This window comes from Tiliqua scincoides, chromosome 2 (assembly GCF_035046505.1).
Source record: "Tiliqua scincoides isolate rTilSci1 chromosome 2, rTilSci1.hap2, whole genome shotgun sequence".
In the NCBI taxonomy this organism is placed as follows: Eukaryota; Metazoa; Chordata; class Lepidosauria; order Squamata; family Scincidae; genus Tiliqua; species Tiliqua scincoides.
The window spans coordinates 64041052-64055142 of record NC_089822.1 but is presented as its reverse complement, the minus strand read 5'-3'; the positions used below and the strand labels follow the sequence as shown (position 1 = coordinate 64055142).

The 14091-nt window shown below is 39.8% G+C and overlaps 1 protein-coding gene across 1 annotated transcript in view; it reads right to left on the bottom strand.

The window, feature by feature from the left end:
- The window catches only part of TUT7 (terminal uridylyl transferase 7), a 40773-nt gene that overhangs the window by 2284 nt on the left and 24398 nt on the right, over positions 1-14091 (bottom strand). The window contains exons 14-28 of the mRNA XM_066615712.1: positions 13940-14090; positions 13053-13139; positions 12682-12782; positions 11647-11704; positions 10357-10460; positions 9092-9181; positions 8900-9013; positions 8714-8791; positions 7683-7860; positions 6637-6684; positions 6460-6551; positions 4247-4362; positions 2940-3265; positions 1946-2019; positions 1727-1790 (exon numbers count right to left, since the gene is read on the bottom strand). Coding sequence (XP_066471809.1) covers positions 1727-1790; positions 1946-2019; positions 2940-3265; positions 4247-4362; positions 6460-6551; positions 6637-6684; positions 7683-7860; positions 8714-8791; positions 8900-9013; positions 9092-9181; positions 10357-10460; positions 11647-11704; positions 12682-12782; positions 13053-13139; positions 13940-14090 — 1681 coding nt within the window. The remainder of the gene's footprint in view (positions 1-1726; positions 1791-1945; positions 2020-2939; positions 3266-4246; positions 4363-6459; positions 6552-6636; positions 6685-7682; positions 7861-8713; positions 8792-8899; positions 9014-9091; positions 9182-10356; positions 10461-11646; positions 11705-12681; positions 12783-13052; positions 13140-13939; position 14091) is intronic.

Sequence of the window (14091 nt, the reverse complement as noted above, 5' to 3'; positions counted from 1 at the left end):
ATAATTCTCATGTATATTATAAATAAGCTCAGTAAAATTCATTCATTCATATAAGTTTCATCTCTAATAAATTCATTTATGTAAATGTATTCAAATTCAAAATGTAAAATAATTCTTTTTCCCCCCGGCCCCAACAGTGTCAGAGAGATGATGTGTCCCTCCTGCCAATATGTTTGCCCACCCCTGCTCTAAAGGATTCAATATTGCATTAAACGCCCTCTCTGACATTCATTATATCAGTGCAACTTACTCTTTGTATTGATTTTTATATCCTGGATAATTATATCCCTTTGATTATCATTGTTAGATCATGTTTCTAATATTCTCTAACAACTCCTCCTCTATTAATACCAAACATTCTAGCATACCCATCTTCGTTATGGCAACATTAACACATACACACACATCAGTATTTTGTTCCTCTTTATAAAGTCTTTTTACAGGTGACTTTTGCTATAATATTTTTTGACTATTTAGGTCCATCATCTCAGCAACTTGTGTTCAATTTCTATGCTGTTCTCAGTGTGAGGGCACAGAATATTTATATCATATCCCACTAAGAGGTGAATTATTCTGAACCAGATGCTTTCTACCACAAGTAAGTTTAACAGATGCTGTGCAATGTTTTGATTTTAAGCACAAGCAGTCTCATTCCATTTTGGTTCAAGAAGAATACAACTCGTTTAAAAAGGTTCAGCTTCTCCCCCAAAATTCCTGGGTGCCAAAAAAAAACTATTATAAAAATTTATATCCTGCCTTTCCCATACTGAAGCAAATGCTAAGTCTAAATCCTCTTCCCAAAATCACCATTTTTTCTGCATATTGAGAGGTCCTGTATACAGACTGCATTTCTGAATGCTTTGAAAGCCCTAGACTTAAATTTCTTACTCAATAACACAAAATTTGGTTTCTAGGATTTAACATTTCCTACTGGTATTGACATGTGCCACAATCACTGACTCCTCTCCATGTTATCAGTCATTTGGAAAAGTATCTGATCTCCACATTTTCACAACAGGAAGATTTCTCACCATGCAGTCAACATGTCCACCACACTCTGTTCCTAATAACTGAATCTCCCACTAAGAGGATTTGACCTCCACCTGTGAAGGTGTATCCTTGGTGTGAGAAAATATGAACACCAGGTAGATCTCTTCAATGGAGTTGTTTTCTATTTCTCCTATCGTAGATGAGACTTCCAGGGATATGCATCTCTCAGCTTCTCCAGGTCAACCACTTTACCTGACATAAGGGTCTCGAATGAATTTGTTCCTTGACAGTCAGCAGTGCACTGCACTGAGCGCACTCTCACAAAGTCTTCCCAGCAGGTAGAGGATCATAAAGGATGACACTTGTGTTACCCTTTTATAGACTGGAACCTCCTTGACAAAGTTAAGGATTTTTTGTTTGCTTACTTCTTTAGCAGGCTGTTGCAAATCAGAAGGTAGGCTTGGGTAGATTAAACACTATCTTTACTTCCAGTCTCCTCTCTGTGGTTAAATGCTCATATTATCTTATTAGTATGCTTTGTCATTGCAGCTCTCAAGTTCTCTTATCTTAAAAGACATACCTTGCAAGTAGCCACTCACTAAGAACAAACCAGCTGTCCATCTCCCAGCTCAAGCTTCTCCGTAGCACACGTGGGTGTGAAGGAGGCATACTTTTTGCCTGGTTTATGGCTGCACATGCTGTTTAGATAGTTTTATGTTGGAAAAAATCTACCAACCTGACTGGGGACTCAAGAATATTTTTCCTTTCTGTTTCTTTTTTTCTTCTTGTAGAAGCAGTCCCTTAAACATAAATAAGGCATAAGGGAACACATGAAGATAGCTATTGCATCATGCAACAAAAGTACTAAAACATGTGCAATGGAATGCTCTATTAATTGCCTAAAATGTATCATGTCCCAAAGTTGATATAAGTTATTTGAAGATACAATATTTACCTGATTTAATCGACCAGAATGTTTAGCAGCACTGGATAAAGGGGACCCACATGGACTTTCAGACTTCAAAGCACCTAAGAATGTGAAAATGATGTGACTGATTATAAAAGGAAAATTAAAGTTGCATTTCTGTCTCATCCAAAGTAGCCTATGCATATGGAGTTCAATAAAAATAGTAATTAGAAATTGAGAAGTTGTAAAATGAAACTTTCAATCAAGGAGATAGTAAAAAGCATTATAAAAGGTTAACTTTCAAATTTTTAATCCCCTTGCGGTGGAATTACAGATTATGTGTAGAGCTATAATTTAAGTATTTCTTTAATACCAGGCAATATGCAAGACTACTATCTGACAGGAAAGACTGGCATGGAAGAGAGGGGCTTCTTAATCCTTTTCCCCTTGTGCCATTTTCCCACTTAAAATCACACTTCCTGATTCCTTTTATTCCTGCTGGGAAAAGACAATATATTCTGTCCAGAGAGATTGATTTTCAGCAAGAAAAAAAGGGGGAAGATGGTTAAAAAGCTACTAAGAGTCATTTCTATGAACGAAAGACATTTGAAAACATTTATTTTCTCTACTAAAAGTACTTCGGAATCATAGTAATTTGCTTGTTTTAAAAGGATGGAACCCCAATCCTTTCCACTCCCACTGATACAGCCACGTTGAAAAGGAGCATGCTGTATCCAGTGGGGGCGGGGGAGACGGATTGGAAGGCTTCGGGGGAGAAGTAAATTTAAATCCCTTACCCCTCCATAAGTCTCCTGATCTGTAATGGGTTCCTCTGACCTACGCTAGCTTAGCTCTCAAAATGACTATCAGTGTTCCAAGCACTGTCTGGCCATTTAGTGATAGCAGAACTCTGCTGCATAGGATTAAGCTGCAATACACTGTGATCCTGCATAGGATTGGGCTTCCTGTTAACCCTGTTAGCTGTATCTGTAGCAGCATGTACAATATTAGTGCAGGACTATACTGTCTATAGATTTCATACCTGCAGCTCCTTTATGCTGTGGGCATTCTTTTTTAATATGCCCTTCCCGTCCACAAATAAAACAACGCTTTTCTCGGAGATCTCTGTCTTCCTGTCGCTTCCATTTCTCTACTGGCTGTTTGGGGGTCTTTTCTTTTCCAGTTTCCATTATTCCCCTGCTCAATTTGTTTTTATTAGGTGTAGAGATCTGCAATTTCCCGTCCTTTAGCAAAACTTCTCTTTCTGCAGGTTTAACTGGGACCTCTTTGTCCTCTTTACTTCTTTTTTCTTTGTTTTCTGGATATCTTTGGTTTTTAGGATCTGCACTATCATGTCGTCTTCTCAGTCTAAAAGAGCACAAAGAACAGTCAATTTTCCCTTGTGACAACTAAATAATACAAAAAGAAAGGAATGCAGCAAAATCTTAAGATCTACTAAATGCTTCCAACATCACAAACTTACTTATCTTGGATGTCTCAGAACAAACAGCAAATGCATTTAATGTTACTGAAACTGAATCATAACCTTTTCATGTTTAAATTTATGGTCTCTGCCTGTTTGTCTTCACTCCTCTAGATTGTACAACAGGTATTCAATTCATTTTGCAGCAATTTCTTCTGCTAAAGAAGAAGAAATTCTTGCTATTTTAATTGGTGTTTTACTGAGCACATTACTGCAAGATTTCTTTTTTCCTTTTGTACAATTGGGCATTCATGGCATGGTGCCTCCGCCTAATTTCTGCAAATTGCCCTATTGTCAAATCCCATGTTGTTCTGGGGTGTGTCCCACAATATCCAGAAGTAGCTTTTCAGGGGATGGAAAGGGCTGCAGTATGGAGAAGGGGTGGGAAAACACCATTGGAAGAGGACCTCTGCTCACACTACTCTGTATTCAAGTCAAAGTCTCACTGTGGTACCTTGTTGGTGGAGACATTCAGTAATACACAAAGGGGATCTTTGCTGGAAGTTCCTGAATATTATACATGAAAGGTATTTAAGCAGCAAGATGTTTTTATGAACCCATTAATGCTCATTTATTCAGAATGGAGATTTTTAAAGTGCATTTTAATACTAATATTCCATATTACAAGTTCTTTTCATTGATACACAGTAGAACAAAGCTTGTTCCTTCAAAAGTGAACTAGAAAAACATGAACACATTCAAGGCACTGTACTTTATAATTATTGATTAACTGTGACTTATATTTCCACACTAGCAGTGCCCAAAGCACTGCAGTGTTTCTGACCTCCTAATAATGGTTTGGAAAAAAATGGCCCAGTAGAAATGTCAGGAACGGATTATCCTTGGATGAGAGAAAGAGTACTTACTTCCTCCGCAAGGGGCAGTCTTTCATAAAATGTCCAATTTTTCCACAAATCCTGCAACATCTATCATTTGGGGCCAGCTCTCCTTCTGTCAACACTTCTGGGTCAAAAAAATATTCCTACAAAAATATTAACATATAATTCTTTGAGAGAACAATGATATCTGACAAATGAAGAGTAAGCAAATACCATGACTATGGCATTGTTTTAAAAATTTCAGCAAGGACATCTAAGAGAGCTTCAGAATTACAATTTTGGACCCAGTCTAGGTGTAACCCCATCTTTGCTTAACCATGCAAACAGGCATATTTGCGATTACCTATCCAGAGACATCTTTGAGGTAAAACTTTACAGCTATGCGCCTCCAGACAAATTCAGAGATACATCTGCTGAATTTTTTTTATTCTTGTGATTATTATGTCCAAGTGGCTCACATTTGATCAAAGTTTTGCATGACAAAGAAGGCATCTGGAAAAAGCTGATAAAGCTGGTGTAATTAGATAAAGTGCTTTGTGAACTTTTTTGTTGAAAAGTGGCTGTGGCCTCCCCCCCCCCCATACCCGCTACCTCTTTGCAAGAGGAAAGTCTATGGGTCTTCGCTCCAGAACAAGTTCAAAACCCTGAGTGCTGCTTACTCCACAATTTCTTGAGGGCTAACACATAGAACTGGTGGAAAGGGGGAGCTCTTCAGGATCAGGAGCTTGCCTCAGCCCCAGTCCTTATTTGTGTCTTGCTGGTCACTGTCTTTTATGCTAGCAAGATGGTGGGATGTTGTTAAAGGGCAGCCTGCTGCTCCATTATTTTCTTCTGGGGCCAGTAACTCAGTCTTGTTGCTGCTTTCCTAGGTTGTAGAGAAGAGCTTGGAATATCTTGCTTAATCTTGGAAGAGCTTGCTTAACGCCTGGGGCTTAGACTAGGGATCTCCTGGCTGCTACCTTTCCTACTCTTCTTTGGCAGGTCTTCCTCTTTCCAGCCCTGGCGTTCCTCTTTTCCTGGTTCTCCTTTATGCCCCTGCCTCTTCCCAGGTTATCCCATTTTTCCTTACTGCATTCTGTTCCTTCCTTCTGACTTCTCTCCATCTTCCATCTCCTTATTCACCTTTCATTCTCTGTTCCTCCTTTTTATTCCCTTTCACCCTCTCTTCTTTTACACCTTCCCACCACTATGTTCCTGTTTCCTGTCCAGAACTGCCATCAGCTGTGAGGTTTGTGGCATTCCCACTTCCTGTGTCACTCAGCAATGACATCATTGCCAGGTGCCAGACAAGCCCCAGCTGCAACAAGTTCTGTAAGACCCAGATGGCTGCAGGCAATTACAGTGGCAGATAAATATACTTAAAAACAGCAGCAGCAGCAGGAAAGGGCAAAGACATGAAAGGGGACACAATCACCACTGGATTGGAAAATAAGACACAAGTATATAAAGCCCAGTTGAAACACGGAACACCACATATGTACTACTAAAATCATCAGGAATTAAATGGCATCCACTAAAATTGAGTGTTGGGCGGGTTAGGACGGACAAAAGAAAATATTTCTTTACTCAGCGTGTGGTCGGTCTGTGGAACTCCTTGCCACAGGATGTGGTGCTGGCATCTAGCCTAGATGCCTTTAAAAGGGGATTGGACAAGTTTCTGGAGGAAAAATCCATTACGGGGTACAAGCCATGATGTGTATGCACAACCTCCTGATTTTAGAAATGGGTTATGTCAGAATGCCAGATGCAAGGGAGGGCACCAGGATGAGGTCTCTTGTTATCTGGTGTGCTCCCTGGGGCATTTGGTGGTCCGCTGTGAGATACAGGAAACTGGACTAGATGGGCCTATTATCTTATGTTCTTATGTCATAAGAACATGTTCTTATGTTCTTATGGCAACATTATTGCAGAGCTCAGCTCTCAGTCACATAGATATAAGAGAGCTGTGTGATGTGACTTGGGCAAGAGCTTTCAGTAACCTTGCAAAACTAGGTTGCCTCTATGCTCATTTCAAGAATAAACTGCACCCAGCACATAAACTGCACATTTAGTACAGGCAACTGTGCCATAAGAAGTCTAAGAATCCAAATATCTGGACAATACGCAAAGTCCATCACTAAGACACAGACTAGTTATTTACTCTTTTCTAGAAGTCCCAAAGAGTGCAATGTTTGCATATTTGACTGTGGAACACTGGAACATTTTTATACACATTCATGTTATTTTCCTAGAACACTCACCATTTTTGAAGAATATTCTTTAGGAAATCCTCTTATTGGTGTACCAAATACCCGCCTGCCATTTATAAAAGCCTTCATGATAAAGTTTGTCACTAGAATAATCAAAGAAAGCCAATAAATTGTCTAACTGAAAAAATACACAGTACTTTTCTACAAGATGCTTAAAACAAGTCTTACTTTTTCTTGATAATCCCGCTCCAAGATTGTGATTTAAATCAAAAGGATCTACAAGAGAAGTATTACAGACTTTAGCAAAATCCATAAATAGATATGAACAAATGGATTCATAACTAAAAACCAATGGAAATACTGGTTACACTTCCAATGCAGGATAGTGATGCTAACACAAATTTCTTCTTTCATCACACAGAAAGGAAAAAACTAAAGACAGACAAGAACACATTCTGGATGATGTGAAGAAGTCTTTGAGACAAAGGGACCAACTTGTGAATGGCAAAATTTGGTATATAGGCAGAGCCAGATGAACTGGGGAAGCTACCATCAGCTCATCAGATTAGTCTGCATGTCTGCACAAGGGGCAACTGCAGGAAACACAATCAGGTTGACAAGGTATACAAGGAAGCAGGAAGATGCTACTGTCTGATTGCTGATTTGCGGAAGCTGGGAAACCTGTAAATCTTTGCGGGGGGGGGCAGCGAAGGCATTGACACAATCGCCAGGATCATGCCACTGCCAGGAATGAGAGGGGTTTAAAAAAACCAAAAACTTACCATGGACAGAACTGGCTCGGGGGGGGGGGGTGCGGGCGGCCCATAAATGCATCCATAGGGCTCCCAAGCCTCAGAATGTCTAAAAATAGCGATCACAACCCACCAGTTTGCACAAAACCGGAAGTGGGATATGATTACTATTTTTAGACATTCTGAGGCTTGGGGAGCCTCACCCCCCATATGTGGGGTCCCCCCACACACAACCCCCTGGGAGGCCAGTGCTGCCCCTAGTAAGTTAAAAAAAACCTGTCCTTAGCAGCTTGCGATTCTGGCCACCATGTCACTGCCTTCACTCCTCCCCACCCTGTAAGGGGGCAGAGACAGGGCTTCCATGGCTGATGGATTGCTGGTGGGTTGTGCCCCACCAGTTTGGAACCTCTGATCTATACTGTTGTCCTACCACAAACGATGAAATCTTGACTCAACCTTGATCCTGACACTAAACAGGTTTTGTTAAAACATAAAAAGCTCTAACGTTATTTGGAGTAATACCTTCAATAACTATGTACTTTGAAGTCCACTGCTTCTTGAATGTTGTAAGCAAACTTCTTCTCCTGATACAGATAACGTGCTCTTTAAAATCAAATTCTTCAGTATAAAAACGAAGAAGTCCTAGCCATAACTCCCCAATGGATTCATTATTTTTACCAAAGTCTGGCCAAAATTCTGGCTGGAAATGGGGAAAAAAAATAAATTCATTCATCACAAAACAATTTCAATGCCAGGGAGTTCAAATTTCAGAACTCCTTTTGGTAGTGATTTAAAATGTCAAACTAGTGTTTGAAGCTGCAAAATGTAGCTTGTTAGTTAAATAAATACAAGATTAGCAAGAATAATTTGACTTTACTCTTAAAGAAGGCATTGGCTTGCCACGAAATGCAGTCCATGGCCTTATGACCCATCAGGAACAGAATACTGTTCATGGAAATATTTATATATTCCTTTTCCAAAGCTCAAAGTGGTCTACCTCCACCTAGAGCTCTATTGGCCAATCTCTAATGGAAAGCCAAGTCATGGGGTCATGCTTCATAGGTACTGCTGCCCTGTAGGCCTGAGGAATGAGGAAATAGAGGAAATAATAGGAATCCCACTCATTATATTTATTTTTGTCTGAGCACAAATGTAAAGGCACACAAATCTAAACTGGCTCCAATCAAGAGTGGTGAGTTTTTGCTTTTTGCAGTTTGAAATCATGAACTCCCAGCACAGAAGTCCACCCTCCAACCCACACCATTTGTTCAGTCCTAACAAGCTGACTACTGTAAAGAGGATATAATCTCCAAGTGCCTCATGTCATCGTCCACCCCTGTTTGAGCCAGCCCTGCAACTTAGCTATTGTGGAAACCACACAAGGTAACTAGGGAGAATTTCCCAGCTTGTTCCCATGTCTTCTGAGACCTTCATAGAAACCAGCTGATGGCTGGAGTTGGGCACCAAAATGGGCAGACACCCTTAGGATCTTCTCCTTACAAAAGACCCCATAAATACATTTACATAAGATGGGCCAAAATTAAAAGACTCACCAATTCATCTATTTTGTCAAAAAAATAGACATTCCAGCCATCAACTAGAATTTCAGGCTTCTTGGGCTCTTTATAGATCTAAGATTACAGAAACATTAAATTATCAACAAAGTGTGTAAGACTTTGTGTACAAATTATTTTTAAAATCTACAAATACATATGCTAAAAATTAAGTATGTACTGAACCTCTTGAAGAACAGGAATGACAGGTGGATTTCTTTGCTGAAGGAAATAAAGCACCATAAGAGTGTATGCATAGGAGGACAGGCTACCTCGAGATGCATCACCAATGTCACACATCTGAAAAGAGGAAACGAAATTAGCTGCAAAACTTGACTGGCATTGCATTTTCCCACAGTGCTGGGAACACTGCCTTACCTTTGTAAAGACTTTCATTGTGTAGCAGAGATATCTTACTCTGGGATCAATTGAGGCATAACAGGACAACAGTCTTGTGTTATGCAGGGCCTATAAGAAAAAAAAAGTTTAAATGTGAGAAAGAGTAATGCAGGGGAATAAAATTTAAGCCTTCGTCTTGGAATGCTCTTTCAAATAACTCCACCTACAGAAAGCTGGCATGTTTCAGATTAATTGTGAGCATGCAACACGCATATGAAACCGTTTTATACTGGGTCAGACCCTTGCTCCATCAAACTCAGTAAGTAATGTCTACAACAGGGGTGTCCAAACTTTTTGGCAGGAGGGCCACATCATCTGTCACTGTGTTGGGGGCAGGGGAAAAAAAGAATTAATTTACATTTCAAATTTGAATAAATTTACATAAATTAATATATTAGAGATGAAACTTATATGAATGCATGAAGGTCTTGCAATAGCTCAAGAACTATAAAAGGCCTTGCACAAAGCAAGGCTGGCCTTTCCTTTGCTACCACTGTTGCATCACACACATGAAACAGCAAGCACTGGAGGGAGTCCTCGGCCCACAGCTCACGCAAGAGGTTGAAAAGTCATCTCACACTGAGAGCAGTTGCATCGGGCCAGCCGGGGCTCCAGCAAGTATCCAGAGGGCCAGAGGCTCATTGGAGACTGGGGGCTCCCCACAGGCCAAATTAGGAGCCCCGAGGGCTGCAAGTGGCCCCCAGAATGGGGTTTGGGCACCTCTGGTCTACAATGACTGGCAATGGATCTCCCAGTTCTATCTGGAGTTGTCAGGGATGAAATCTGGAACCTTCTGCATATGTTCCACTCTTGAGATATGCTCTTCCCCAAGCACTACATAATTGTTAATAGTTTAACGTTAATGTAATTATCAATGGATAATTTAGCAACTAGTACATCCAAGAATTTTAAAAGTATGCTAATAAAATTCATAATTTCAAAAGAAATAAGTTTGAATCACATGGAACTGTGCACTGGTATGTTTTTAGGATTTAACCATTTCACAGTTCAGGATGGAACAAAGCAGTGATAACCATGACCATCTTTGTGCCTTGTGTTTTGAAACACGATCAAGTGTTACTTTTTTTTTTAAAAAACACACAAAACCACGTTTTAACCATGTACACAAAATTAAAAGTAATTTGGAGAACTAATTTTACATAAGTGCAGATCAGCCTCATATCCTTGTTTATAAGGCTATCACAATGACTGAAGAAGTACTTTTATTTTAAGTATTTTCTTACCAACGTATTATACAAACTGATGTCTACTTCAAGACCGCTTCGAACATGAAAGAATTTGACAATTGGCACTTTAGCAGTTGTTATAGGCAGGATATTTCTTAGACCTAAGAAAAGTACAAAAATATTGATTTGAGCAAGCCCACCAAACTCAACATACATTGTTTTAATGTACATAGCAGTTTTCAAATGAAAACTTGGATTCTTTGGAAGCTATCCTGGTTCCTCAATGAAACAATTGTTAACGGCAAGTAAGATAATTGGGCCTTCATTGTCAATCTTTTCTTGCAATAAGCAGCCACAGTTCATGTGGAGTAATAGTGTGGCCCAAAGGCCCAGCCAAAGCACTGCTTGAATGCACCCCATAATCTTTGCCAATGCACAGGGAGTATGTATGAAACCGGTTTCCTTGGAGGCAGAAAGGTTGATAACCATTGTTTTACTGAACTGGAAAAGGAAAAAAAAAGCTGTATCTGAACCTACTTCTAGTAGTTGCATTTAACCTGCCAACATTGCTTTTCCAATAATGTTCCCAACAAGAATCTACACAAATATGTCAACTGTGTTTATATAGGCTTTGGAAAAGTTGCTAGTTATCGGGTATATAATTAGATCTGGTATCACTATTGTTCACCAATCCTTTCAAATTCTTCCTCTTGCCTACAAAACTTATGCTAAGAATCTGTAAGAAAATAAAGTACATTTTCTGGGGTGTTTTTCTTATGATCAATATTGTGTTGTTTTTTTAAAAAGAATTAAACCAAGCTAAGAGAATGGGTAATCATGTTATACTGAAGAAATTTGTTGCAACTATACATTCATATCACTGAAATGAAGATGGCATACAGCATAGGCTTTACAAGACCAGCCATAGAATATCTTGTGATGTAAACCAAAATGTGCATATTTTAACTAAAGTTCCATATTTTCATTTTTGGGGAGGTGGGAGCAGAGAGGTTTAGTAAGAAGCCAATGAGCTGGCATGAGAAACAAAGGTAAATAGGCATTAAGGCTGTTTTCCTTGAAAAATGACTGAAGTTCAGAGATGGAATGAATATAATCTTTAAATATTGTCCAACATGCTAAAAGATATTAATGAAAGTGTCTTAAAAATACTGCAATGAATTTTAGTGGCGTTTCTAAGCATATCTAAAAACAAAAAGTTTAATGCCCCAACTTGTTTAGTGTCTGCTAAACTGCTGACTCCAAGTTTTTTCTATGTAACTTCCATGAACAATCCCATATAATCAATGTTCCTGTGTTGAAAATGTGATTTTAAAAACAAAAGGTTACCTGAATGTTTCCTGAGCACCCTTGCAAGTTCTTCAATAATTCTTATGCAATCAAGTTCCTGTGATGATTCAAAAAGAGCTCCAGTGTATTGACAAGTTTGCTTCGAAGGAACAGCTGAAACTATTTCTCTCCCTGAGCAACATTTATTATTACTAGTGGAAACACATGCTGATCAGTTTCACTCCGTGACAGATAAACTTATACAGCTTACAGCACAGGAAGTTTCTAATACTATTGAAATTACATTTGAACCTTGTTTTATAGCAAAGTACTGGAGTGTTCCCTCCCCCCATCTCCAGTTCAGAAACCTTGTTGTTTTGCTTGTTGTTCCATTCATATTGTGACAGACTTCATCAGCTATTTGTCTGGATATCCAGATCAAATGCAATGTGGGGCTTCTGATTTATACCACCTATAATATTAGTTACATGTAAATTCCAAGTGGTTATTTAATATGCATTTTGATATAAAAACACAAATTTATTCATTGGAATACTAAGTGAATTTGCTCTTTTACTAAGCCTCCTTCTTTGCAAACAGTTGATTAAAAAAAGAAAGATGAACCATGTCTGCATGTGGTCAAGAGCAATGTTAAAGGTTCCCACACACAAAGATGAAAGGCACCAAGAAGATGAAGAATATCACTCTGATTATTTGCTAATGTGACATTTCTGTAAAGCTGAATTTTGCTAAGGTCCGAGGCTTTATCCTAATCTTTACTTCTGCAAACAGAAGCACCTTTGGTTTGTACAGAGGCGAAAGGAGAGCAGTTTTCACCACTCTTTACTTAATTCTAGGAGCACTGTGCTCTATGCAGTCTTGACCCTGCCAATGACCCTCCTATGCTCCCTGTCCCTCCCAAACAAGATGGACCCCCTGCAGTGGATTTTCAGCAGGAACAGAGGGTTGCTGCACCAAGGAGTTGGCACAGAATTTTGTTTTCAGGAGCTTCTTTCCCCATAGGCTCCTTAGAGTACAAGCCTGAGATAACACATGGATCTGAACTTGTTGGGTTGTCCATGTTGAAAAAGTTACCTCAGCAGTTTCCTGGCCATCCATTGTCATACAAATATCGAGATCGCTTTGCTTGAAGCCAAATCCATTCTTTGAAGAGCCAAACAAGTTTAATTTGGTGCCTGTAGAATAAATAATTTCAGTAACATACCTGACCACAATTGTTAGTATGTATTAGTAACAGTAAAATACAGCAAAATAAAATAAAGCCACAAAGATATTCAATTGATCATAGTGCACACTTAAATTTTCTGCAAGGTAACCTATTCTGCAGTTACTGGATTTAGCATAGTGAATTATAGACATCATAAAATACATTTAAAACTCTGACATTAAAAAGGGAGATGAAGATTAAATTGCGGGGGGGGGGGGGGAATAATCTCAGATAACACCTGGAAATTCTTGGTGGATGAAACTTTCAAGATTTTGCCGTATATATTCACGAGCCTGATCCTCTATATTATTTGGAGCAAAATCCCCTGTTGAAAAGACAATACACATTCATTAAAGAACAGAATCATATCAACAAACAAAAGATGCATTAAACAGTTTCTTTTAAAAAATATACCATGACTCACAGCCCAATCCTGAGCTGACCAGGGCGCCCAGGCTCAGCTGCACCAAGGAGGGATGCCGCCGGATCCTGCGCCTCCTGCACTACCACAGGAGTGGTAGTCCCCTTCCCGCAAGTAAGGTAAAGCAGTCCCGTAATGGGGCTACTCACTTTACTAGGAAAAGGCTTTACTACTCACTTTAATAGGAAAAGGCGCTCGTGTAGGGCACGCAGCCCTACACGAGCGCCCTAGATCCTGTGGAGCAGAGCTCCGCGGATCCTCCTCCCTCCGCCCGGCACACCTCCCTCTGCCCTTTCTCCACACCCCGCCAGCCTCGCCCCTCCCCGGAACACCTCCTCCCCGCCCCACCCCTGTCTGCTGTTCTGCAGCCTGGCGGTCCAGGAGACCGCCAAGCCACAGAACCTGGGTGACTGGCCTGCGCTGGGCTAGCACAGGCAGGAGCCTGGCAGTGAGCCCCGCGAATGTGCCTCGCGTCATGTTTGCAACTGTGCTCAGCAGCACGGAGGCGTGCCGCTGACCACAGGACTGGGCTTCAGTTAACTGAAGTCTTGGTAGATTTAGAAAACTGGTGGATACTTGGAGGATTTTATTTATTCACTGTTCACTATGGAAAATACTAAGAATATTTTAAAGATATTATTAATATTTTTGGAGCATTAATAATTTCCAAAATTTGCATATGAAACAAAATTATGTTAACTTACTGTAACACTGAATACACACTTGATCCAACGTACTGGAAAACCTGGGTGTTAACGGTGGCAAAGGATCTAGCTCAATTTTTTTGAAGTCTTCTGGACAATCCCTCTTTAAATGACCTTCTCGCTTACACAAGCTGCATACAACTGTAGGAGTC